Source organism: Tenrec ecaudatus, chromosome 17, assembly GCF_050624435.1.
Source record: "Tenrec ecaudatus isolate mTenEca1 chromosome 17, mTenEca1.hap1, whole genome shotgun sequence".
Taxonomy (NCBI): Eukaryota; Metazoa; Chordata; class Mammalia; order Afrosoricida; family Tenrecidae; genus Tenrec; species Tenrec ecaudatus.
The window spans coordinates 50,114,340-50,138,367 of NC_134546.1; the positions used below are offsets into that span (position 1 = coordinate 50,114,340).

General features: G+C 36.9%; 1 protein-coding gene across 8 annotated transcripts in view; it reads right to left on the reverse strand.

The window, feature by feature from the left end:
• Positions 1 to 9,945: 9,945 nt before the first annotated feature.
• Positions 9,946 to 24,028, reverse strand: part of ZFAND6 (zinc finger AN1-type containing 6) — an 88,615-nt gene continuing 74,532 nt past the window's right edge. For all 8 annotated transcript variants that reach the window (XM_075535437.1, XM_075535431.1, XM_075535436.1 and 5 more), the window contains 3 exons: positions 17,523 to 17,567; positions 14,042 to 14,155; positions 9,946 to 10,871 (listed from right to left, as the gene is read on the reverse strand). In XM_075535437.1, the coding sequence (XP_075391552.1) occupies positions 10,723 to 10,871; positions 14,042 to 14,155; positions 17,523 to 17,567 (308 nt within the window). In that variant the 3' untranslated portion in view covers positions 9,946 to 10,722. The remainder of the gene's footprint in view (positions 10,872 to 14,041; positions 14,156 to 17,522; positions 17,568 to 24,028) is intronic.

Below are 24,028 nucleotides of genomic sequence, written 5' to 3' on the forward strand. Positions count from 1 at the left end.
ATTTCCATTTTTAATATTTTCTGCTTTCTTTTTGATTGATGTTTTCTATGCTTTTTTATTATTATTTTCTTTGGATTGCTTGCTTGCTGTTTTTGTTTTGTATGATTTTCTGTATATGATACCCAGGATAAGTAGATCTATATAGTAACTGGATTGCTAATTACCTAGGGGAGGGCAGGGAATGATGGGGGGGAGGGAGAGCTAATGAGAAGAAAATGTTCTGAAATTGATAGTGGTGATGATTGCACAACTCTTCTTGATATGATTAAACAACTGAATTATATATATGTGAAGTATATGCCAATCAAACTATTTAAAAATAGTTTCCTGTAAAGGAAACTCTCTCAAGTCTCAACCTCACTGCCATTGAGTAGGGTCTGACTCATAGCACAGCGACTCTAGTACAGGATTGCCCATGTGGGTTTCCACAGCTTGTGGTTTCAAACTGCTTGAGGCTAGCAGCCCAAAGTGTAAACCTCTACCCAACCAGGGGTCCTTGGAAAGGTAAGTTTAGCTCAATTAGTAAAGAATGTACATATACTACAAAAACACATGCAAACAATCCAAATTGATAACGAAAACATGAGAAATTTAGGGGGGTGTCTATCTAAGTTAATGGTGGTAAAAATTTGAGTAGAAAGAGTTGTTGACTCAAAGTGAAGCAGGAAACTGATGTCGATGAACTGTAGGTGTATAGATTTTTTAATGGGTACATCTTTTTGTTCCTTTCATAGTCTCTTTATTTATTTAATCAGTTTATTGGGGAGCTCATACAACTCATCACAATCCATACATACATCAATTGTGTGAAGCACATTTGTACATTCATTGCCCTCATCATTCTCAAAACATTTGCTCTCCACTTAAGCCCCTGGCATCAGCTCCTCATTTTTCCCCTCCCTTCCCATTCCTCCCTCCCTCCACTGTCCAATGTCTCCCTTCATCCACTTTTCTCTTGTCCATCCCCCAGGGAGGAGGTTATATGTCGATCCCTATCATTGGTTCCCCCTTTCCACCTCACCTTCTTTCCACCCTCCTGGTATCGCCATTCTCACCACTGGTCCTGAAGGGATCATCTGTCCAGGATTCCATGTGTTTCTAGTTCCAATCTGTACCAGTGTAAATCCTCTGGTCTAGCCAGATTTGTAAGGTAGAATTGGGATCATGATGGTGGGAGAAGAGAGAAAGCATTTAGGAACTAGAGGAAAGTTGTATGTTTCATCATTGCTACACTGCACCCTGACTGGCTCGTCTCCTCCCCATGACCCTTCTGTAAGGGGATGTCCAGTTGCCTATAGATGGACTTTGGGTCCCCACTCTGCATATCCCCTCATTCACAATGATTTGATATTTTTGTTCTTTGATGCCTGATACCTGATCCTTTCAACACCTTGTGATCACACAGGCTGGTGTGCTTCTTCCATGTGGGCTTTGTTGCTTGTGAGCTAGATGGCTGCTTGTTTACCTTCAAGCCTTTAAGACCCCAGATGCTGTATCTTTTTATAGCCGGGCACCATCAGCTTTCTTCACATTTGCTAATGCACCCATTTGTCTTCAGCGATTGTATCGGGAAGGTGAGCATCATGGAATACTTGAGTGGAGGCCCAATGTCCATCTGCTAACTTAATACTCAACCTATACATATATCTTTTTCCACATCCATATATGTATATATTTACATATGTACATGCCTCTATAAATGCCCTTTGCCTCCTAGTTCTTTCTTCTATTTCCTTTTACTTTCCTCTTGTCCCACTGTTATGCTCAGCCTTCATCTGGATTTCAGTAATTCCTCTCGATTACATTATCCTTGATCACGCCCTACCAGGTCTCCTAAACCCTCCTCACCACTGATTTGGATCACTTGTTCCCTTGTCCCTGGATTTGTTAACACCATTTCCTTTCCCCCCACCTCCCCCTCTCCCATGTGCCCCCGGAACCATGGGTCCCATTGTTTTCTCCTCCAGATTGTTCATCCAGCCTATCTTATTTAGACAGATCTGTGGAGATAATAACATGCACAAAACAAGATAGCAAAACAAAGCAACAAAAGAAAACAAAACATCATCAACAAAAAGCCAATGACAAACAACAACAACCCAAAAGAAAAGCCTGTTTGTTAGTTCAAGGACTGTTGGCTTTTAGGAGCATTTTCCAGAGAAGAGCCATTCTTACACTACCAATATGCCAGTAGTCCCTCTAGGATGCCAAGAGGCTACCCATTATATATGTTTTTGCCAAGGTCTTATGTGGGTGGGATTCTATGTACTTCTCAGGGATATCCTCGACTTTCCCTCCTCCTGGCCCTTCTGAATTACCCTCAATGCTTAGAAGATGAGGTAATAAAAAAAGAAAACTAGAAGGCTAGAAGTCTGCCCCTGGAAAGATATCATTATTCTACACACATCTTTCCCTAAATTCCCAAGATTATCTCTCTGAATGTTAGAAACTTCATGAGAAATAAGGAGATCTAGACAGAATTAGTATATACCATCTTTACATCATCTTCCCATCAAGTAGCCTGGGTGGCGTAGTAGGTTATGTGCTAGGGTGGTAACTGCAAGACCAGTAGCTCGAATCTCCCAGTTGCTCTACAGGAGAAAGATGAGGCTTTGTCCTCCTGTAAAGGTTCATAGCCTCAGAGCACACAGGGGCAATTTTACACTGGCCTATGGGGTTGCTGAGAGTCAGAATTAACTGGATGGCAATGAGTTTGGTTTTGAATTTTTTTTGTAACTTTAAGAGAAAGCTGTTATGCTTTTAAAAATAGCTCTTTACTCTAAATACACGACTAAGATTTCTCTTACAGTTACAAAAAAATTCAAAACCAAACTCACTGCCATCGAGATTGCATGGCACAATACTGAAGCCAGCATTCCAGAATAATTGGGGGAAAGGACATTGTTGGACCAGAGCACAGCAGTCACAGTGAAACTGATAAAGATCAATGTACAAGAGAATTTTATGACTTATAGTTTCAGTTTTTAGGTATGAAGTGAAGCCAGACTTTGCAAATGGATTTTTGTGACCCCACCCCCAAAAAATCAATTCAGAGACTGATTGAATAGCTATTTCATGCATAACTTCTAATTTCAAAATGTAGTGATCAAAAGTTTTATAATTTGCTTTTTAATATCTTGAACTTCAGTTAAAATTATTGTATTCATCATGACCCTGGTTCACATTTTTTTTTTTTTAAAGCGTGGAGTCCTTGAGTGATGCAGTTGCCATAGTCAGCAGTTGACTGAAAGGTTACAGGTTTAAGTCCACCCAGAGGGACATGGAAAAAAATGCCTGGTGACCTACTGCCCCCAAAGCTAGTCATTGAATACTCTGGTGCACACTCCTACTAAAAAATATTTGAGTCAACAGAATCAACTCCAGGGCACCTAGTTATTTGGGGTTTATTTTGTGCATGTGTAAATGTGAATTAGGTGGAGCTTGTGGTTTTGTCATAGCTTTTTAAATGATGCATACTATTCTATTTTGTGTATATACCAAAGTCTTCATTCACTCGTCCTGATGGACATTAGGTTGTTGCCATCTTCTTCATATTATGAACAGTGGAAAGCAAAGACCATGGAGGCACATATATCTGTTATGATTCTTACTTCTTTAGGGGTGCCCCCCCCCACTCAAACAAAAACAGAATAGAGTTCTACAGGGCAGAGCTTCTGTAGTATGCCTTTTCCCTCTAGGCAAGCATAGAGCAACTCGCTCTGAGTTGGTGTACCCAGTGGTGTCCTGTGGGAAGTGCCTCTCTTGTCCTACACACCTTACTTACCTGATCTGTTTGACTTCCTTTTGTTTCCACGAAGGAAGAGGGCCATGAAAGGACAGTGATTTGACTATGTAGAAGAGGTGAAGTAAAAAATGAGAGGTGCTGTCAGCCATCCAAACAGATGAGTTTCAAAAATGTTTTCAAGCATGGAATCACAGATTTGACAAATGTATCGTGTAATGGTGAGTACTTTGAAGGTGATAAGGTTGTTTTCTAAAAAATATGTAAATACATAGTTTTTGGGGAAAAATCTGTTTTGTTTTTTTTTGGTGGTGGTGGGGTACCGCCTCACATATCCAGCAAAAAAGATTGCTGGGTGATATGGAATTTCTAGTCGCAGATGTTTGAGATGGTATATATCTTTCCAAAGTGGTTGCACAATTTTATATTTCCCCAGCGGTGCCATGGTTAAGTGCTGGGTTGAGCTTCTCATGGAAGGCAGTTCAAAAATACCGGCAGCTCCTCAGGAGAAAAACTGGGCTTCCCACTCCCATACACAGTACAGTCTTAGAAACCCACAGAGGACTGCTAAGTCAGTTTAACTGTTTAACAGCAGTTTATGATAGTTTCAATCTTTCTCCAACATTTTTAACTTGTCATTGTTAGTGTAAGGTATCTCATTGTTGCTTTAATTTTCACCTCCCAGATGGCTAACAATCATGAGCAAATATTTCTTCCACATTTGGCTCTTTAAATGTCATCTTCGGTGAACAGAGCTGTTCTTTGGCCATACATTTCATTATTCATCTTTTTGAGGTGTTACATTTTGGAGGTTATCGTCTTGTCCACTGTGTTAACATTTTTCCCATTGTGGTCTTTTTGCTTTCTGAAAGTGGGATGTCTCCTATTTTCTTTTTAAGCCATTCTTTGCTTATTTTGGGTCTTTTCCCTCTCTATAGAATATTAGTAATTAATTTTTCCATTTTTAAAAGGAATAAAGTTGAGATCTGGATCAGAATTGCATTGTATTTATAGAATACCATATTTTTTTTTTACATTTTCACAATGTTAAACTGACATTTTCAAAATGGTAAGCCTTCCTATTTATGAACATGGAACATTCTTACAAATATGTAGGCCTTTTCCTTTCTTATAATAGTGTTTTGTAGTTTCTCTTACCTATCTTTTGTTTGGCTATTGAAATGGTATTTTTTTTTAACTTTTTTTTCAGAGCTCTCCATTAGTAGACAGGAATCTGAATTTTTGGTTGATTTTGTAATACTGCCACATTGCCAAATCCTTAGTTTCTAACATTTTTTGTCTTTGAGATGCTGTGTATAAAATCTTAACACCTGCAAATAGCTTCACTTCTTTGCCAATTTACATTACTTTGCTTTTTCTTTCTAATACCTTTAGCTAAGACTTCAAACAATGTTGAACACACGTGGTAAAGGATATTCTTCTCTGATTCCTACTTGCAGGAGGAATACTTTAAAATTTCTCCATTGAGTGAGGTGTTGGGTGAGGTTCTGTGCATAAGGCCTCAATTGTGTTGAATAATTTGATTCTATTTTGTCCAGTATTTTAACAGGAATGTGTATTGGATGCTGTCAAATGCCTTTTTTTGTGTCAATTTATAGTCACGTGAGTCCTGTCTTTTGTTGTTTAAATGGATTTGACTGATTTTATAATGCTGAGCCATTCTTGTATACCTGGTAAAAATCCAACTTGATAGGCCATTATTTTTGATGTATTCTTGGATTCTATTGTCCAAATTTTTGTTGAGCATTGTGTCTGTTCATTAATTTTTTGTTCTATAATTTTGTCCTTGTGACTGGTTTTGGTTACAGGGTTATGGTTGCTACATAAAATAAGCTTGGTAGTTTCCTATCTTTTGCTGTATTCGAGTAGTCTGTGTAAAATTGGTTTCCTCTCTTCTCTGAATGCTTGTAATTTCCTGGTGAGGCCAGGACTTTTGTTGGAAGTGTTTTTATGAACCTTAGTCTGTTGAGGATTTCTGCATCCATTATGTGTTGATTTGGGCATATAGTGTTTTCTAAAAACGTTTCCATTTCATCCAGGTTTTAAAATTTTTTTTTTTTAGCGTTTTTATTTGGTTTTGTCAAGTCACTCCTTTCACTTTAGTCTTGCTATCTGCAGCTTTTTCTTTTCCTAAATTTGCCAGTGCCTTGTCAATTTGTTAATTTTTTTCAGAGAACAAACTTCTTGTCTTGATTTTTCAATTTATTACTGCTCATCTTTACTATTTATTTTCTCCTGGTGATTGAAGATTTATATTCTTGCTCTTGTTCTGGTTGTTGAAGATGCTAGACTAGGCGTAGATGTTTATTTTGGTTTTCTCTCCTTAACCCAATAATGTAGGTTATTGCTATAATTTGACCCCCTTAGTACTGTTTTTTTTTTATAACCAACTAAAATCAACCAATCTACACAAAGCCTTGACCACCAGGTAACATCAGCACATCCCCTGCCTCTTATCTAATAGTATCTTATATTACATCTATTTTAAAAGACCGAAAGTAAAAACAAACTACAGGGATACCTTAGTTGTCAAACTCAATTTGTTTCAAATTCATGTCTGAATAGCAAAGTGGTCGAGAACGGGAACATATTTTTCCCATACGGAAGGAAAACCCAATTGGTTCTTAGCTTTTAGCCTTCTCGCCCATCATGTTTGTGGATGTGCTATTGCATCGAGTTGTTTCTGATCTATCAAAATTGACTGTCTGTGGTTAACTTCACGCCTTTCACTACATTACCCCGAAACCCGGGTTCCCAGATTGATGTCAACTTAACCAAGTTGTAATCAGCCACCAAAACAATCAGTTGCCTGATTCAAATTTCACATCATGGGTCTCAGCTGTCCTCATAGACTAAATGCTGGCATCGCTTTATTTGTGCCATGGTTACAATATTTTAGGCAAATAAAGCATTTTAAAAAGCAGTGAAATGTTTTAAAGCACTAAAATAACCACTAAACATGTTGTCTGAGCTAGAGCAGGGCTGACTGAAGAGTCACTCCTTTGTGTCCTTAGTGAGAATTGACATGTGACTCTCTCAGCCATTATAGGGTTTTCCCCATCAGATTTTCAGTTTGACCATTGAACAAAGTTATTAGCATTGAGCATATATTACGCCCCCCCCCCAAAAAAAAACAAACAAACACTTTGCTATAATGGGCTTTGGAGCTGTTCAACAACCGAGGTATCACTTGTCTTCTTTACTATGCTACGTTTTTTTGTAGCTTACCAAAATTCCCACCTCCTTGCCATCAACTCAGTTCCAACTCATAGTGATCCCGACAAGAGTAAAGCTACCCAATAGTGTTTCTAAGACGGCAAAACTTTATGGAAACAAATTATTACATCTATCTCCCATGGGTCAAATGGTGGATTTGAACAACCTTTTAGCTAACAGCTAAGCTCCTGAACCACACCAGGGTTTTCATCTATGACTTGTAAGATGTGCTGGGCTGCTAACTGCAGGACTGGCATTTCAAACCCACCAGCAAGGTAGTTCTACTCTGCTTTATACAGTCTGAGTCTGAATGGCAGTTTGGATTCTGGTGATTATCTTGTAAAAAGTTTACATAAAAACTTAAAAAAATAAGGTCACATGTATATATTTTTGGGTAGTTCTCCTGATTAGTAATTATACTTCTAAGGCTCATCTATCTGTATCACTATGGTTCATTAGTTTTAATCACCAGATAAGACTACAAGGCTATATAAGGAAATATTGTATTCAACACCTTCAATGGGAACTTGAGCTGTTCCAGGTTTTTGCTTTTGTCAATAGAATGAAATTTCTGTATGTCTTCTGTTGCCATTAAAGTTTTTCTTAGCTTTACACTAGGAATAGTTTTTGAACCAATACAATGTGTAAAAATTAATAACTTTAAAGGCAGCACTAAATGTTTTGTTAGACCGTATCACTTTATGCTAACATTAATAATCCACAAAAGATCATGTAGAACCCTCCAATCCTAGTGTCAGACTTTAAAAAGGTATAAAATGTCCTTAGTGTTATCTTGATTTGGTTATGTGGCCCAATTTATTTGGTTATATTGTTTCTCTGAGTGAATAAAATTCAGTATTTTAAAAGAAAATTTGAAGTTTTAGATACCAGGGTCTAAGTAGTCGCCTTGCTTATTTTTCCCACTGAAAGTTAAAAAGCCTTGACTTTTGTACTTGACTTCTAATAATAATGTCTTACAAGCTAAGAGAAGGAATCAAATCTTACCTGTCTCCCTAGATTAACAATGGTTCCAGCTCTACTTATCTTGAACCTTTTGCCTGGATTTGATATTTGACTTATACTGAAGCTTAAACCATACAATGGTCTGTTTCTGTGAACTCAATACCTTCTGATGAGAAACCGAATTCTTGGCTAATACCATGGTAATTTAATTAACATGGTTTTATAATGAGTTGTTAGGACTTTCAACACCTTCATTCTGGTTTGACCCCTGCTAGGAATTTGCATTTCCACACCTATTACTGGGAATAAACATCTAGTTGGGGATCACCAAAAAGAACAGAATCACTACCATCAAATGAATGCTGACTCAACCATCTAAGACAGGGTAGAATTGTTTCCAAGATTGCAGCTCTTTACAGGAATAGAAAGTCTTGTCTTTTCTCCTCAGAGCAGCTGTTGGTTTCCAACTCCTGACCCTGCAATTAGCAGCCCAACATGCAACATTAGGGGATCTTAAACCAGGGTGGAAATGCAAATTATCAGTAGGGGTAGGTAGGTTATAAGCCCTGATTCTAACACCCTGCAGGGCAAGACTTCTTGCACCTACTCCTCAGATTTGTTCTAGTCCATTATTCTATTTTGACCATTTACAATCATCTCACCAGGTTGTATGAAAAACCAGGAATTTGATTGTAATTGGTTTCAATCTGACACTGACTTCCTATGCATGAGCATGTCTTGCCATTTTTTTGAGCCGATTGTACACACTCAGTTTTCTAGGTACAATATTGGTTAAGCATTGCACTGTTAACTTCAAGATTGGTGGTTCACAAACATCAGCTGCTCAAGAGGAAAGATAAGGTTGTTTGCTACTAGAAAGATTTACAGCTTTGGAAACCCTTTATAGGGTTATTTGCTGAGTACTCTGTACTATTTCTGGTTTCCTAGTTGTTATTATAGCAAAGAAACACAACTCATTCCTGAAAACTAACATTCCCCTCTATTTTTAGTAATTTCTTCTAGATTTGCTTGGGTTTTCAATAAACCAAATTACAATTTTCAAATGATTTTTCTTTCTACCGCTTCCTCTTTTTGTAACATTTTTTTGGGGGTGAGGGGGGAATGAGGAAGGGTTGGTTATTATTTACATAGACATGATCAGTGTAACAAAATCCCTTCTGCTAACGCACCATGTATTTTTATCATGAATGTTGAATTAAAATTTTACTTTTATGCATACAGAATTTATTTTATATGCATCTAAGATATCATGCAGGTTCTCCTTTTAACATATATTTATACATCTTAATTTTTAATCATTCTTACATGATTAATTTTTTTAGTCATTATTTGTGTTGGTATTGTGGTTGTGTGCTGCTGATTCAGACTCATTATTGGCCGATTGGGTGTCTTAAGCTCTAACCTTTATAGAAACAGATTGCTAGGTCCAGAGGAGCACTGGTGGGTTTTAACTACTGACTTCTGGGTTAGCAGCTGAACACTAAATTTAAATCTAGGGACATGTATTATAAAATATAGATTTCATCTACTTGTCATATTATTTCAGGTTTAGAAGGGATTGGCTACCAGGTAGGCACATTTGAAAATCTCAGGACAGAATAACTACTTAAAGATCTTTCTACTCCACGGGTTTCCAAGTGCCTGTTTGAATTGTGATTTCAGTTGGTTTAAGCATATCAGGGGGTTAAAAAAAAAAGCTTCTGATACTGAGTGTGACAGGGTACAGAGTAGGGAATTTGACAGGAGTTAGAGAAAAGTTGACACCTAAGTAACAGAGACAAATTCTTGCCTTTGATGTAATGCTGCCATGCTGAACTTACAGGCATCTAATATTACCATGTGCCACCATTAGTCACAAACAGAAGTGAAACAAGCAGTCATAGCACCGTTACAAAACTAGGACAGTAAGGGATTAGAAAACTCCAAATCAAAACAAACTACTAGAAAGAATTATAGAAGGGGGGAAAAATCATAAGGTGTGTTCTAGTTTTCCTTTTTATTTAATCAAAGACTGTGGATAAACATAAATACAGCAATACAGCACAATTACTTCAGATCATTCTTCATGTTGTATACACATCGACTGATGAACATATTCTGCAAGGAACCTATCGTCATCAATAAAATGTGTACAGCTTTCCCTTCCCTTGCTCAAAAAAAAATTAAACCACACAAACTTAGAATTTTATCAGCACACACTCTCCTGTGACAAATGATTCAGACATAAATAGTGGGTGCAAAGAAACTATATGATAACATATGTATAACCTTTGTTAATGAAAAAACAGAAGCAGCCATAATGATTAAGGTACATTCAGTTACTGATAACTAGTTTTGCCCTAAGGGGCATTATCAAAAGAGAAATTGTGCTGCAGAAAAAAGCTATATATACATACACAATGAGAAAATAAACTGCAAGATTAACGCATGCATGTTTAATACTGGGAAAAAATCACAGCCCTCCAAAATGTCTCCACATTTGTTATAAAAAGCCCTCTGCACTCAACTAAAATTAAAATGATCTTAAAAAGATAATACTTGTAAAGTTTACTTAAGTCTTTTCAGCCACAGAAACTGCAATGGAAATAAATGTTCAGAGTCATTTTCAAAACAAAACCAAAAATCTATTCTTCTGATGACATGCATGATTAAAAGGTCTATGCAAGATACATTGCTCTACATTCCCAATGACTAGGAAAAAAAGCTCAAGTCAATGTTTAGTTTGCAGATGGTCAAGGATTTTGTATTCCAGCAGGAGTTCAAATCTTCTGGATCTTTTCACCAACAACTACTGGATTTTCTTTTCTGATTTTCTCAGCAGCATCAGCTTTGTAATTGTAAGAGCAATTGTGTACATCTGAGTAACGGTGCACACCACAGTAAACATTTCCACACCGGCATTCAAACCCTGAAAGTGGATTAAGATACAAACATGAACTGGATGGAAGGTGCAAATATCACATTTCTTAGCATAAACAGGATCATGTATTTTGGGTTGCAATCTAAAGAACTTAAGCTATTTAATAGGTAGCCATATAAACTAGTAACATTCTTTAAAAACTCATTGACTGAGAACTTTATTTCTTGCTCTTATCTACAAACCAAACCCACTGCTCTCTGGTCACTTCTGACTCACAGTGACCCTACAGGGTAGATTGAAGCTGCTCCAGGGTTTCCAAGGCTGTTAATCTTTAGAGGAGATTGGTTCACCTTCTCCTGCAAAGGGGCTAGTGGATTCAAATGGCAGATCTTGTGGTTAGCACCCCAGTGTTTAACCATGTCACCAAGGACTTCTCATATCTACAAAGAGCTATCTTTATCGGAGTAAGTTATAACCACCTTTCTGAGCTTGTTTCCTCACTTGTGATGTGGTCATAATTACATCTTACAAAACTGGGCTGGTAAATTGAAAATGCACAACTTCAAAATCCAAATACTACAGTGTGAAAATAAGCACACTATCAAGAAACCAATCTTAAGTCTACAAGAACTGTTAACACATTATCCTTATTAAAAGCTTTCCTTGGCAAACCTCCAGTAGATGTGAATTCTACTTTAGCATGGGATCTAAACTCAGGTTGTCTACATATCTAACCTTAGATTCTGCTTATAGTTATTGTGGAATAAGTTGTTATAAGAATTAAATGAGAAATGTATTAAGTGCTTCAAATACAGTTAACATACATTAAGTGCTTTTTATTTCAGGGAAACGTCCCAGGAATTGAAGCCAAGGGTGTAAGTAGTTCCTATGTAAAGCAGGCCTTTCTTCTCAAAATTTGGTTTTTATGATAGGATGGAAGAGTTAGAAAATGAAACCTAGGGACCTATCATTTACAACAGTGAAATTATCATCCTTTTCTATATTTTTACTACAAAAATAATTCTAAAACTTTATTAGTAGTGAATTTAAAAATGAAGTCAACAGTAACACTAATAGATTACGGTAAATAGTTGAACATGAAGGTGACTAGGTCTGAGACTTCTAATCTTGAGATCTGATATTATGAGACTATATTTGAAACTAAGGGATAGTTATTGAATGTTCGGAGGCTATTCACAAGGCTTTCAATGACTAATTCCTCAGAAGTATACAGACAATTCCTTCTTAGTCTGACAGCTCTCCTGAGCTGTGTTCCCTGTGGGTGAGCCTGCTGGTATTTGAAATATCAGTGCCATACGTGTCACAGCCACACACAAGCCATGACAGTCGAAATACTGGCAGACAAAACTGAAAAGTGCTGAAATGCAAGGATGTAACTCTGAGGACTTTAAAGTGTTGACCCAAGCCATGGAATTTTCAATTGCCTCATATGCATGTGAGAGTTGGGCACTGAATAAGAAAGACAGAAAAGTTTCGCTGCATTTGAATTGTGGTGCTGGCAGAGAATATTGAAAATACCATGGACTGCCAGAAGAACCAACAAATCCTGGACGACGGACGGCAAAAATGTTCCTTAGAAGGAAGTATGCCTAGACTTCCTCTGACATACTCTGGACACATTATTAGAAGCCAACAGTCCTGGAGAAGGACATCTTGCTTGGTAAAGTAGAAGGGCAAGGAAAAAGAGGAAGGCTGTCAGACAAGATAAAGTGATACAGTGGCCTCAACAGTGGGCTCCAGTAGACAAACAAATGTAAGGATGCTACAGGCCTGCACAGTTTTCTATTGTACCTAGGGTCGGAACGGATTCAATGGCACTTAACAACATTATTTAAGAATACCATGTCTGTTCAAGTTTACACTCTTTAAATAAACATATTTGCTAAAATTTGGGTTAAGGTATGGGCCAGTTTTAAATATGTCCCTGTAACAAGGTCTATTTTTCTTTCCTCCTAATCTCCAACACATTCTTGAGCCAGAGTATTTTGGAAGATTATTTACTCTTATATGTCAATGTAAAATTTTTATGTAAAGGTAAGCTGCAATATCCTTGGGTGATACAAACTGTTAACAAGTTTGCTTCTAACTGAAAGGTTAAGAGGTTGGAGTTTGCTAGTCTGCTTCAAGAGGTTATCAATGAATCACACTAGAGGCATTTTGAAAGGCATCTACTTATAAAAAATTATCCATTGGAAACCCAAAAGAACACAGTACTACTCTGACGCATGCAAAGCCACTGGTAGTCAGAATCAACTTGAACTTTTTAAATTTAAGTCTACAGCTCCAACTGGTCTTCAGTTTTCCTGCCTGACTGCACCAACAATCTGCTTCATGATAGCCAATTGCCCCATCTATGGTCCACAAACGTACCATTTTCCTTTATGATTTTTATTCATGGTATTCCTTCTGCCTGAATAACCAGTTAAATTTCTGCCAATCATTCAAAACACAGTTGACTATTCTGCCTTCATGACATGTTCCCAAATAGGCTTTTCCTCTCCCCCTCCTATGATATAAGTCAACTAACTCCCTAACATTCCTGAATAATCCCATAAGTAGTCATCTACTTTTCTTTGCTAAATACTTGAATTTTTCCCTTCTCTCCTTGTAATAACACCAGAGAGTAATGCTACAATAGCCAGTATGCACTGATTACTTACGTGGCAGCCCTGGGCTAATCTTTTTACATGTATTAAAACTCATTGAGCCCTCGCACCTTTTAATGTAAAATTAGAACCAAAGTATATATAGCAAGTACTTTATAGCTTGCCCTGTACTTTAAAATAGTCTCTTTCATGCCCAATTTCTGAGTCCTTCAGGCAGCAGCCATACTTTTGTACCACTGTAGCACATGGCAGTGACCTTCCAAAACCCACTGATGTCAAGTTGATTCTGATTCATGACTGCCCCATAGGAGTTCCACAACTACAGATCTTTATCCATTGTGCTACTGGTACTCTGTAGAGTGACCTTCTGGGACCTTACTTATCTAGTATTCTCAAATGCAAAATCAATGAGGTTTTATAAGCAAAGTTATTCATTTCACTTTAAGGCACATCATTAAAGTTACTTTTACTTCTTTAATAATACAGAAACGTTCTCTCATGGGAACAAAACCTATTTCAATTGAAGCCAGTCAGAGTAAAGCATGCATTGTTTTAAATGATAATTTTAAACCACTTCACTTTGGTCCTTACCAGTAAGCCCCACTTTCTTCCTGCACATGAAACAGCGATTCTTTTTTTGTTTTGGTTTTTCAAGGGACTTGTTTTGTTCTTCAGATGGCTGTTGTGCCGTATCTGGTACTGAAGCTAACAAAAGTAGGAAGGTGGTAAAATTTAATTATTCAGTAAGATTTTGATGTCTGGGTGATTATTGTCCCTTACCTTCATCTCTTACTATCAAAGAAATTACTTATTAGCATGGAGATGTTCACATTAAACTACAAAAGTTTATATAAAAGACCTCATTAAAAAATATATATATTGAAAGGCTTGAAGGTGAACAAGCAGCCATCTAGCTCAGAAGCAAATAAGCCCACATGGAAGAAGCACACCGGCCAGTGCGATCACGAGGTGCCCAAGGGACCAGGTATAAGGCATCATGCAAAAAAAAAAGATATAAGTGTGTGTATGTATGTGTATATATGTATATATGTATGTATATATATATGTATATATATATCATATTAAATGAAGGGGGAAGTGCAGAGTGGAGACCCAAGGCCCAAGTGTCGACCAATGGAGATCCCCTCATAGAGGGGTTTAGGAGAGGAGATGGGTTAATTAGGGTGTGAGGTAGTATCGATGAAGAACACAGCTTTCCCCCAGATCCTGGATGCTTCCTCCCCCCAACTACCATGATCCGAATTCTACCTTGCAGGGCTGGATAGGACAGAGGCTGTACACTGGTGCATATGAGGGTTGGAGGTACAGGGAATCCAGGGTGGATGATACCTTCAGGACCAAGGGTGTGAGGGACGATGCTGGGAGAGTGGAGGGTGAGTGGGTTGGAAAGGGGGAACTGATTACAAGGATCCACATGTGACCTCTTCCCTGGGAGAGGGACAGCAGAGAAGGGGGGAAGGGAGACTCCGGATAGGGCAAGATATGACAAAACAACGATGTATAAATTACCAAGGGCATATGAGGGAGGGGGTAAGGGGGAGGGAGGAGGGAAAAAAAAAGAGGACCTGATGCAAGGGGCTTAAGTGGAGAGCAAATGCCTTGAGAATGATTGGGGCAGGGAATGTATGGATGTGCTTTATACAATTGATGTATGTATATGTATGGATTGTGGTAAGAGTTGTATGAGTCCCTAATAAAATGTAAAAGAAGAAAAGAGAAAAAAATGATTAGGGCAAAGACTGTACAGATGTGCTTTATACAATTGATGTATGTATATATATGAACTGAAAAGAATTGTATGAGCCCCAATAAATTGTTAAAATTAAAAAAATATATATATATATATATTGAATGTATACATATACAGAAAATAATTTAAAATACACAAAGTATAAGGTAAAAAAGTATTGCTAGCAGGGCTCCAATTAATACACGCACAGATTTCTGCCAAATAAAATGTTTAGCACATTTCTGCCTTCCCTGGATGGCTGCAGACAAGTTCCTTTAGTAATACACCTGTCTCAGTTCTATATGGTGCCTTCTTAAAAAAAAAAAAAGGGGGGGTGTCTAATAAAAACAGTGGCTTCTTAGGTAGTCTGCTAAGTAAGTTAAATTCAAGGCAGAGAGGTCAGCTCAGAAGAATTATGTTTACTATTCTCGAGGATTCCATAGGGTTAATCTTGATGGACACAGGATGAATATAAATCTCAGAACACAGAACTGCTTGAGGAAGATTAAGCCAGCCAGCCAGCCAGCCTTCAGAAGTGCATAGATTTAGATGTAGGCTATGCTGAGAAATAGTAACTTCACATTTTGCCATTTTTATTTGCTAAAGGTCTCTTATTATAACAATACTTTTTGACTTGTCCTTGTATACTGACATATCAATGTGGTTCTACAAGGTGGATCTTATACTACTTGGGTATTATAAGGGAGGGTACAAGAAAGAAACCAAATGCATACTCTAAATATTATCCAGGGAGAGATTTATATAGATTCCAATTGTATAGAAGTCAAGATTCTTTCTGTAGGGTTCTAAGTATGTGCACCAATTATCAACATGTTTCACATAAAAATCTTAAAATAAGAGGTAAGATAAATTGATGTATATAATTGCTGAAACCAAGGCTAGGTGCACCAAGATACAGATCAAGTTACTGTCCTTACCTAGTGTGCCCCTTTCCTGTCACTTAGTCTACAGCATGACTTTGCAGACAGCATAGCTTGCTCTAAAGTCATTGACTTGCCAGGAATCAAGCTCTTAACGACACCAAGTTACCACCAACTCATTTTTTTCTCTCAGAAATCCATTGCTGAATGGGCTGTACACACCGGAAATATACCTTGCACATTTGCTCATACCTTTTACAACCAATTTACAAAAGGACTTCCCTCTTTTCTTTGTAGGTTATCTAGGTCCTCCTCTTCTTGAGGCCCAGCTAAAGAACCCCTTCTTCCAGGAAGCTTCTTAGTCCTCTACACATCTGCGCTAAATGAAATTCTAATGTTGTCTTCTTTCTGCTTAGAAGTGTTATGACTCACCACTGGCCCCAAGATAAATCCCAGGGTCCTTCATGATTATCTTACTTTCTTTCTCCAGCCTCACCAGCAACATTCCTCAGTGACACTCCATATTTGTCATTGTATTTGAATTCTCCCTGTATACGTGAGTATTCTTTCTAATCTCAGGGTTTTTGTCTAAGTTTTTCTTTTTACATGGAATATTTTTTCCCTGTGCTTCTTGTCCCTGTTTATCTGGCTAACTTCAATGGAACATGTCTTTCTTGTTTGAACTTTATGACCAATTCTTATACTACATCCCCTAACCTCAAACTCTGAACCGTGAAATTACCAATTGCCCCAACTATACTGTAAGCCCCCCACCCCCTCATACTGTCAACAAAATATAATAAAAGTAAAATACCATTAACTAACTAGTACGCATTACTAAAATAGGTCATCTAACAGCTTCAAAGCTAGGGTGCACATTTGGGACCAGTGAATATCAGTTATGTCCCCTGTGACTCAGGTAATCTCCATTTACCTAAAACTAGTGGTTAATAGGGTGAATCTATATGCATCTCTAAATGAATTTATGGGCAAGATAAAAGAGCTGATAAAAGTCTATGATGCACAGATATTATCCCACTTCCTTAGTTTAGAGATAAAATTTCAGATCAAAGCAGGTATTATCAAATTCTAATTACATTAGAAAAATGACTCAATCTTTAAAAAGAGCCATACAGTGGATTAATGACCAAAGGGCCGTAATTGAAATTTAAGTCTGTGTATCAGTTATTTAGAACCAGGTAGCTTTTCATTTTTTGAAATAAGTCTTGAAAACAGCAATAGTTGACTGTCTATGTTGCATCCCCTGGCACTTAGGGTCTATTTGGGAGGCCTATGAGACAGTGTAAAGGCTGTGATAACAGCTGTACAGTATGTGCTAACTTAGTTTTATGGGAATCCCAACCAGACAAGAGTCTACTAACCACTACTGTTAAATTATTTCAAAAAACACCAAACAGGTAAAATTAGTTTAACTACCCACATGGAGGATCACATTCAAGAGGTACAAGGCCCTCTGCTCTGGGTCCTGTAAAAAAATAAAAAGCACAGAAATATAACAATAAGTACAAGCAAATATTTAACACTCTATTCTGAAGGTATAAATAAATATATGGGAAAATATAATTGCATTTGATCTTAGCCAAAAGGGTAAGAAGTGATGGAAAAACAAAACTGAATCTAAGATAACATTTATAGTAAATCCCAAGCATTACCTTAATATATGAGCTGCTTAGTCTGTTTTAGACACAGGATATATGTAATGTAACATATACCCCTTCCTTCAGAGTTATAACAGGTTTCTTGATTTACATATTCAAACTAAACATTTTGAGATCAGGACTACTTTTTTTGGGGGGAGATGACGACTATTCTTTGCTCTTAGCTTCTCTTAGGACTACTTTTATTCACAACTGTACATCATCTAGTGCTGACAGGCCAACTGCGCAATAGTTCCTTATTGAATACTATGCAATATAAGAAAGTCATTCTTAGTTCAAAAATTCTGTATCAAATAAGAATTTTTAAATGCTTAAGAATCTGCTACAACAGCGGAATCACAATGTAATCTGACACTTTCTAGAACTCTTCATTAAGAAGCCCTAGTGGTGTGGTGGTAAAGAGGTAGGCTGTGATCCACATGGCCTGGCAGTTCAAAAACACCACCACTCTGCAGGAGAAAGACTGAGCTTTCTACTCCCATAAACATTTACAGTCTCAGAAACCCACAGGGGGTCGCTATGAGTCAGCATTGACTTGAAGGCAACGAATTTTTTTAGTAGCCATATTTGAAATAGGTAAAAATTTTCATTAACTCAATATATCCAAATACGATCATATATATACACACAAATTCTTAATAGTTTATTTTTTTAAACTGGACTAAGTAAATCAGTAGAGAAAACGTACTATGTTTCTAGGGGAAAAACTGTTGATATATAATTGTATTTGAAAATGAGTATTAGCTTAAAAAAAACCTAATGGATTCTCTCTCTTATCAATTGGATCAAAAATAGCAGCTTTCATTAACTGGTTCCTGGTGACCTTCCCAGCTTTCGTTCCAACATATACTTGTCATGAACTGGTAAAAATCAACAACTAATCTATTTCACCAACTTCATGGTTTCTTGCCTGAATGCTTTGGCTTTCTTAATTTCTCCTCTAGGAAAATCCCTATTCACCGTGTCTATCATTTTATTTTGAAAGATATAATTCAAACCATAAAATTCAGCCTCCACCACTAATTCTAGAACATTTTCAAACCCCTCATAAGCAATCTTTATTCTCCCATGTTCTTAGCAAACAAGAATCTTTTTAAAAATAATCCTTTTTTTCTGCGCATTTGCCTATTTGTGTCTTGCTTCTGTCACTTGGAATAATGTTTTAAGTTTCATCTATGTTGTAGAACGTTAACTATTTAATTATTTTTTATGGCCAAACATTATTCTATTACATGGATATATCACATTTTAGCTATTCAATTGCTGATGAATGTTTGGGTTGTCTCTCTTATTACTATGAATGATGCTATGAGCATTTGCATCCTAATTTTTGTGAAGACACATACTTTTTATCCTCTTGGCTACATACCAAGAAACAGAACTGCTAGGTCATACGGTCACCGAGTTTTGCTTTTTGAGGTACTGCTAAACTGTTTTCCATTCTTACCTGTAATGAATTAGTGTTCTAATTTGTTCATATCCCTGCCACTGTAGCCACCCTATGGGTATGAAGTGTTTCATGTAGTTTTGATTTGCAGCTTCCTGATGGTTAATGATCTTCAGCATATTTCCATGTGTTAACTGGTCAGGAGAAGGGTCTACTTAAATTATTTTCAATTTCTTAATGTGGTTGTCTTTTAATTATTGTGTTCTAATAGTTTAGTAAAGAGCCTAAAGAGTAGATCCTTATCAGATACACAATTTGCAAGTAGTCTTCCCCATTCTGTATACTATTTTTCTACCTATTGATAGTGTCTACCTTGAAGCAAATAAGCATTTAAAATAAAAAGTTTAAAGTTATTCTAAAAAATTTAAAAATTCACCTTTTGGTTGTTTATACTTTAGGTATCAGATAATATCTAAGAAATAATTACCTAATCCAAGGTCATGAAAATCTACTCATGTTTTCTTCTAAGTGTATAGTTTTAGCACTTATATTTACGTCTTCAATCCACTTTGAATTATTTTTTATATATGATTTGAGACAGAAATTTAGTTTTCTTCTGCATATAAACCTAAGAGGCTCTCCTAACATCATTTGCTAAAAGGACTATTCGTTTCTCATTCAATGGTACTGGCACCAGCATTAAAAATCAACTGCTCAATGAATGTACAAATGTGCTTTACACAATTGATGTATGTATGGATTGTGGTAAGAGTTGTATGAGCCCCAATAAAATGATAAAAAAAAATCAACTGCCCATAAATGGAAGGATTTATATTTGGAGTGTCTATTCCATTAATCTCTATGTATAAATAGCTCATACTATAAAAATCTTGATTAATGTAACTAGCTGTAAATTCTGATAGAACTTGTGAGTTCAACTTTTTAAATGAGTATTTTTATTATCTCACTCCTTTATTTCTCATTCTTCAAAATCGCTTATTTTTAATGGTCTAATCTTATACTAGACCACAAAGCCCATCTTATGACCACTCTAAATCATAGGCTCCCAAATATATTTGGCCTACATACAGCCTCCTTTTTTTCTAGGAAAAAAATTATTGTGCCTGCCCTTGTCCCCCAGCAATTAAAAACTTTTATTACCATTGTCCAAAATCCAGGATAAATGATTTAACAACAACCCACTGCTATTGAGTTGATTCTGACTCACAGTGGCCCTATAGGCCAGGGTAGACGTGCCCCAGTGAGTTTCTAAGACTGTAACTTTTTATAGAATTAAAGTCCCATCTTTCTCCCTATGAGTGGCTGGTGGTTTTGAACTGCTGGCCTTGCAATTAGCAGACTAACTCGTAATCATGATGCCACCAGAGTTCCTTAGGATAAAGTATACGTATCTGCTTTTGTTGTTCACTGTCATCATTCCAGCACACACACCCCGCCCCTCCCATCTGCAGGGGCAGGTATTGCCTACTTTGGGAAATACTGCTCTATGTTAATAAATTGACTTTACATGAAATTAAGAACCTTGAGTTGAAAGAAACCAACCCTCAAAGTTCTAAGAGCCTGAAAATTTCAGTTCTACATGTACTCAATGAAGTGATCTCTACTATGCTGTCCCTGACAACTGTTTTATTAGAATGCTTACTACCTCAGTAATTCTTTTCCTTTGCTCTTAAAGAGAAATGGTCTGATTACTTTTCAGTTCTCATTCTAAGTCTCCAAAGACTCCCAAATCACCATGACATCACAAAAAATAAGAATACCCTTTATAGTTTACAAACTTTCACCTCCATAATCTGACTCCTTATCTGCTATAACAGAAGTCATTCTCTTATTTGCCTTCAAAAATACTGAGGGCTCAGAAAAGTAGGAATGTGAAGTGTTTCTACATATAATGTTGAAATTCCACAGTCTTTTTACTCTTACCCATGATATGGGGGTACTGAGGTTAATCAAAGTCAGGCATATTATTCAGCAAGACAGGCAGTCAATTACGATCTTTTAGAGTATATCAAATGCTTTACAGGGTTTTTTTCTTCTTCTTTTAAACTAGCTTTTATAAACTAAAGATATGACTTATACTCCTAAAATGACACTGTATAAAGTACTGCTATTTTAAAAATTAAAAGCATAATTAAATGAGAGTCATGCAGCAGTATGTTAGATTCTCAGTTAGCAGGAAGAAAATTCTTCAGAACAATGAGGGTAAAATGGAAAACACCACCACCCACCTGGTGGTGGCATATCCTAATTATAAGCAGAATACCTGCAGAGGAAGAAGCTACTTTAGAGCCGCTATCCTAAAAACTGCGCACAGGTTACGACACATACATGCTTCCAGAGCGGATGGTGTTCCTGGCTAGATAATGTCCTTTGAGGGATGCACATGCAGTGATTGTGGCAGAAAAGAGATATGTGGCTAGCTCGCCAAACCAGGTGAACTGATCCTGGGATCTGATGGAAGTTGGACCCCTGGCCTAGTCTAAGCAGCTAGTGCAAAGAAAACTGGCTCAGTCTGGTGACTAGGTTCTAGTTCAGATGACCGCATGACTTTTGAGTCAAAGGCCTTTTCACTTGACTATGTTTCCTTTCGTCCATCTATTAATTAATAGATGTAAAAATATCATCTGTGTTCATGCTGATTCAACAGGAAAATCAAAAGCGCATGTCTGTGTATATACATATGGATGTGTGAATAAATGAAGATGGCATTAACTCAACAGTAGCTAAAAATGTTTCAAACTAAAATGATTGAGATTTTACCCACCAAAAACTAATACTTAATAGTTAAATGAATACTAATACTGAAACTAATCAAAATCTCATTAGCTATTTCCTCCCCCCAACTTTGCAGGCCCATTATTCTTGTTGCTCCTTGTTTTAACTTTTCATTTCTTAACCTATGTCAAGTACTTCCAAATCTCAGGTATAACCTTGATTACTGCACATCTACCTGCCTCCTATCCTGGCTACAGAACTCTAGTGGTGTAGTGGGCTATGTGCTGGACCACCAAACACAGACCAGCAGTTCAAACTTGCCAGCCGATCCATAGGAGAAGGATGAGGTTTTCTGCTCCACTGAAGAGTTACAGCCTTGGAAATGCACAGGAATAATCCTAGAAGTCTAAGAATTGACTCAATGGCAGTGATTTGATTTTCCATGTATCTACAACCTCCAACTGTGCCTTTTCTCTTTGACCAGTCACTCATAACCTCAGACAAAACAAAATAAAATAAAACAACTCACTGACTTTGAATCAATTCTGATTCAGTGACTTTGTAGGTCAGATGAGAACTGCCCTTGCTGTTAGCAGCCCAATGTGTAACCCACTTGCCCCAATGCTTCTTCACTCACACTCCAATATACCTAAAATGAGGACGCTCTCTTGATGGTTGCAATGACTCACTAAAAGGTCTGAGGTTTAAACCCAACAGCTATTCAGGATGAAAGAGATGAAGCAGTATGCTTATTTAAAACATTTAGTCTTAGAAACCCTATGGAATAGCTCTACTCTGTCCTACAGAGTTTCTCTGGGTCAGAAACCACTTGATGGCAACAGGTTTTGCTTTATTTTTTTCTCTCTGGAAATCTGTCTAAATCTATCGCCATTATGGGTTTCATTCCAATGAATACTCCACTGTAAATCAGTTCTGATGTAAGTAAAAAACTTTTTTTCCCAAGTAAGTTCTCATTGACTTTTATTATCATTATCTTTATAAATAAGGTATTTATATTATTTGTGAATTAGAAACATTATATATTGAGGATAACAGCATCAGCAACTTATATGCTACAGCACTGTATTTAGCAAATATTACTAATGATAAGGTATTTTAAAAAAAACCCTAAACAGAAAACCATAAGTGTAGGTGCCATACTCAAAAATATCCCAAGTTTAGAACTACTTGCATAATAAACTAAAAGGTTTAGCATCACACTGTGTTCTCATTTCCTATAAGCAATGAATATCCAAATCTTGATATATCTTCTATTTGTTTCCAAATTCATGCTAAGAGATGTTATTCACTTCTATACCAGTACATAACTTGCAACTCTGTAAAAAGGTTCCTTAAGCACATCTCTATCACCTAGTTTTTACTTAGTGAACTCATGTGGTACTTGAAATACACACAGGCCACACAATTGCTTTTTTTAAAAAGCAATAAGCGAATCCAAATTGATCTCAAGATTCGAAGCTCTGCGGTTATGTGTGTCATGTCTTAAAGACCTACATCGATATGTTGAATGAACTCTTTATACGTTATCTCTTTGGTCAATAGTCACACATGCCTATTATTATCTATTAAAGTAAAAAAGAAAATTCACTTATTTATAGTATTTAGAACAACATGCTAAGTAGATTAGAATGTCTACACTAGCCAAATAGTACCAGAGGAAGGGAAGTTAGTTAGCTTAACTCAAAACCAAATTCACTGTTGAGTCAATGCTGACTCATCGCGACGCTATAGGACAGGTATGAATTGCCCCTTTGAGTTTCCCACACTGTAACTCTTTACAGGAGTAGAAAGCCCTGTCTTTCTCTCATGGAGCAGTTGGTGGTTTTGAACTTCAGACCTTGTGGACTGTAGCCTAACATGTAACCACTATGCCACTAGGGTTCCTTAGCTAATTCAAACTAAAAATTAAGCAAATTTAAGTGAAAATTGTCAGATTCATCTATTGCCACCATGTACAATGAAAGATTTTCACTGGTTAGGGTATCCCAACCTCTTTAAGCCATGCCAAAGTCTTATCCCTGGGGACTTGCTTTTCTTTTTGATATACTACTTTCACACATTGGCAGATGGATTAATAGTTAACACATGCCTACTAATAGCAACACATGTTAACAGTCTTCTAAA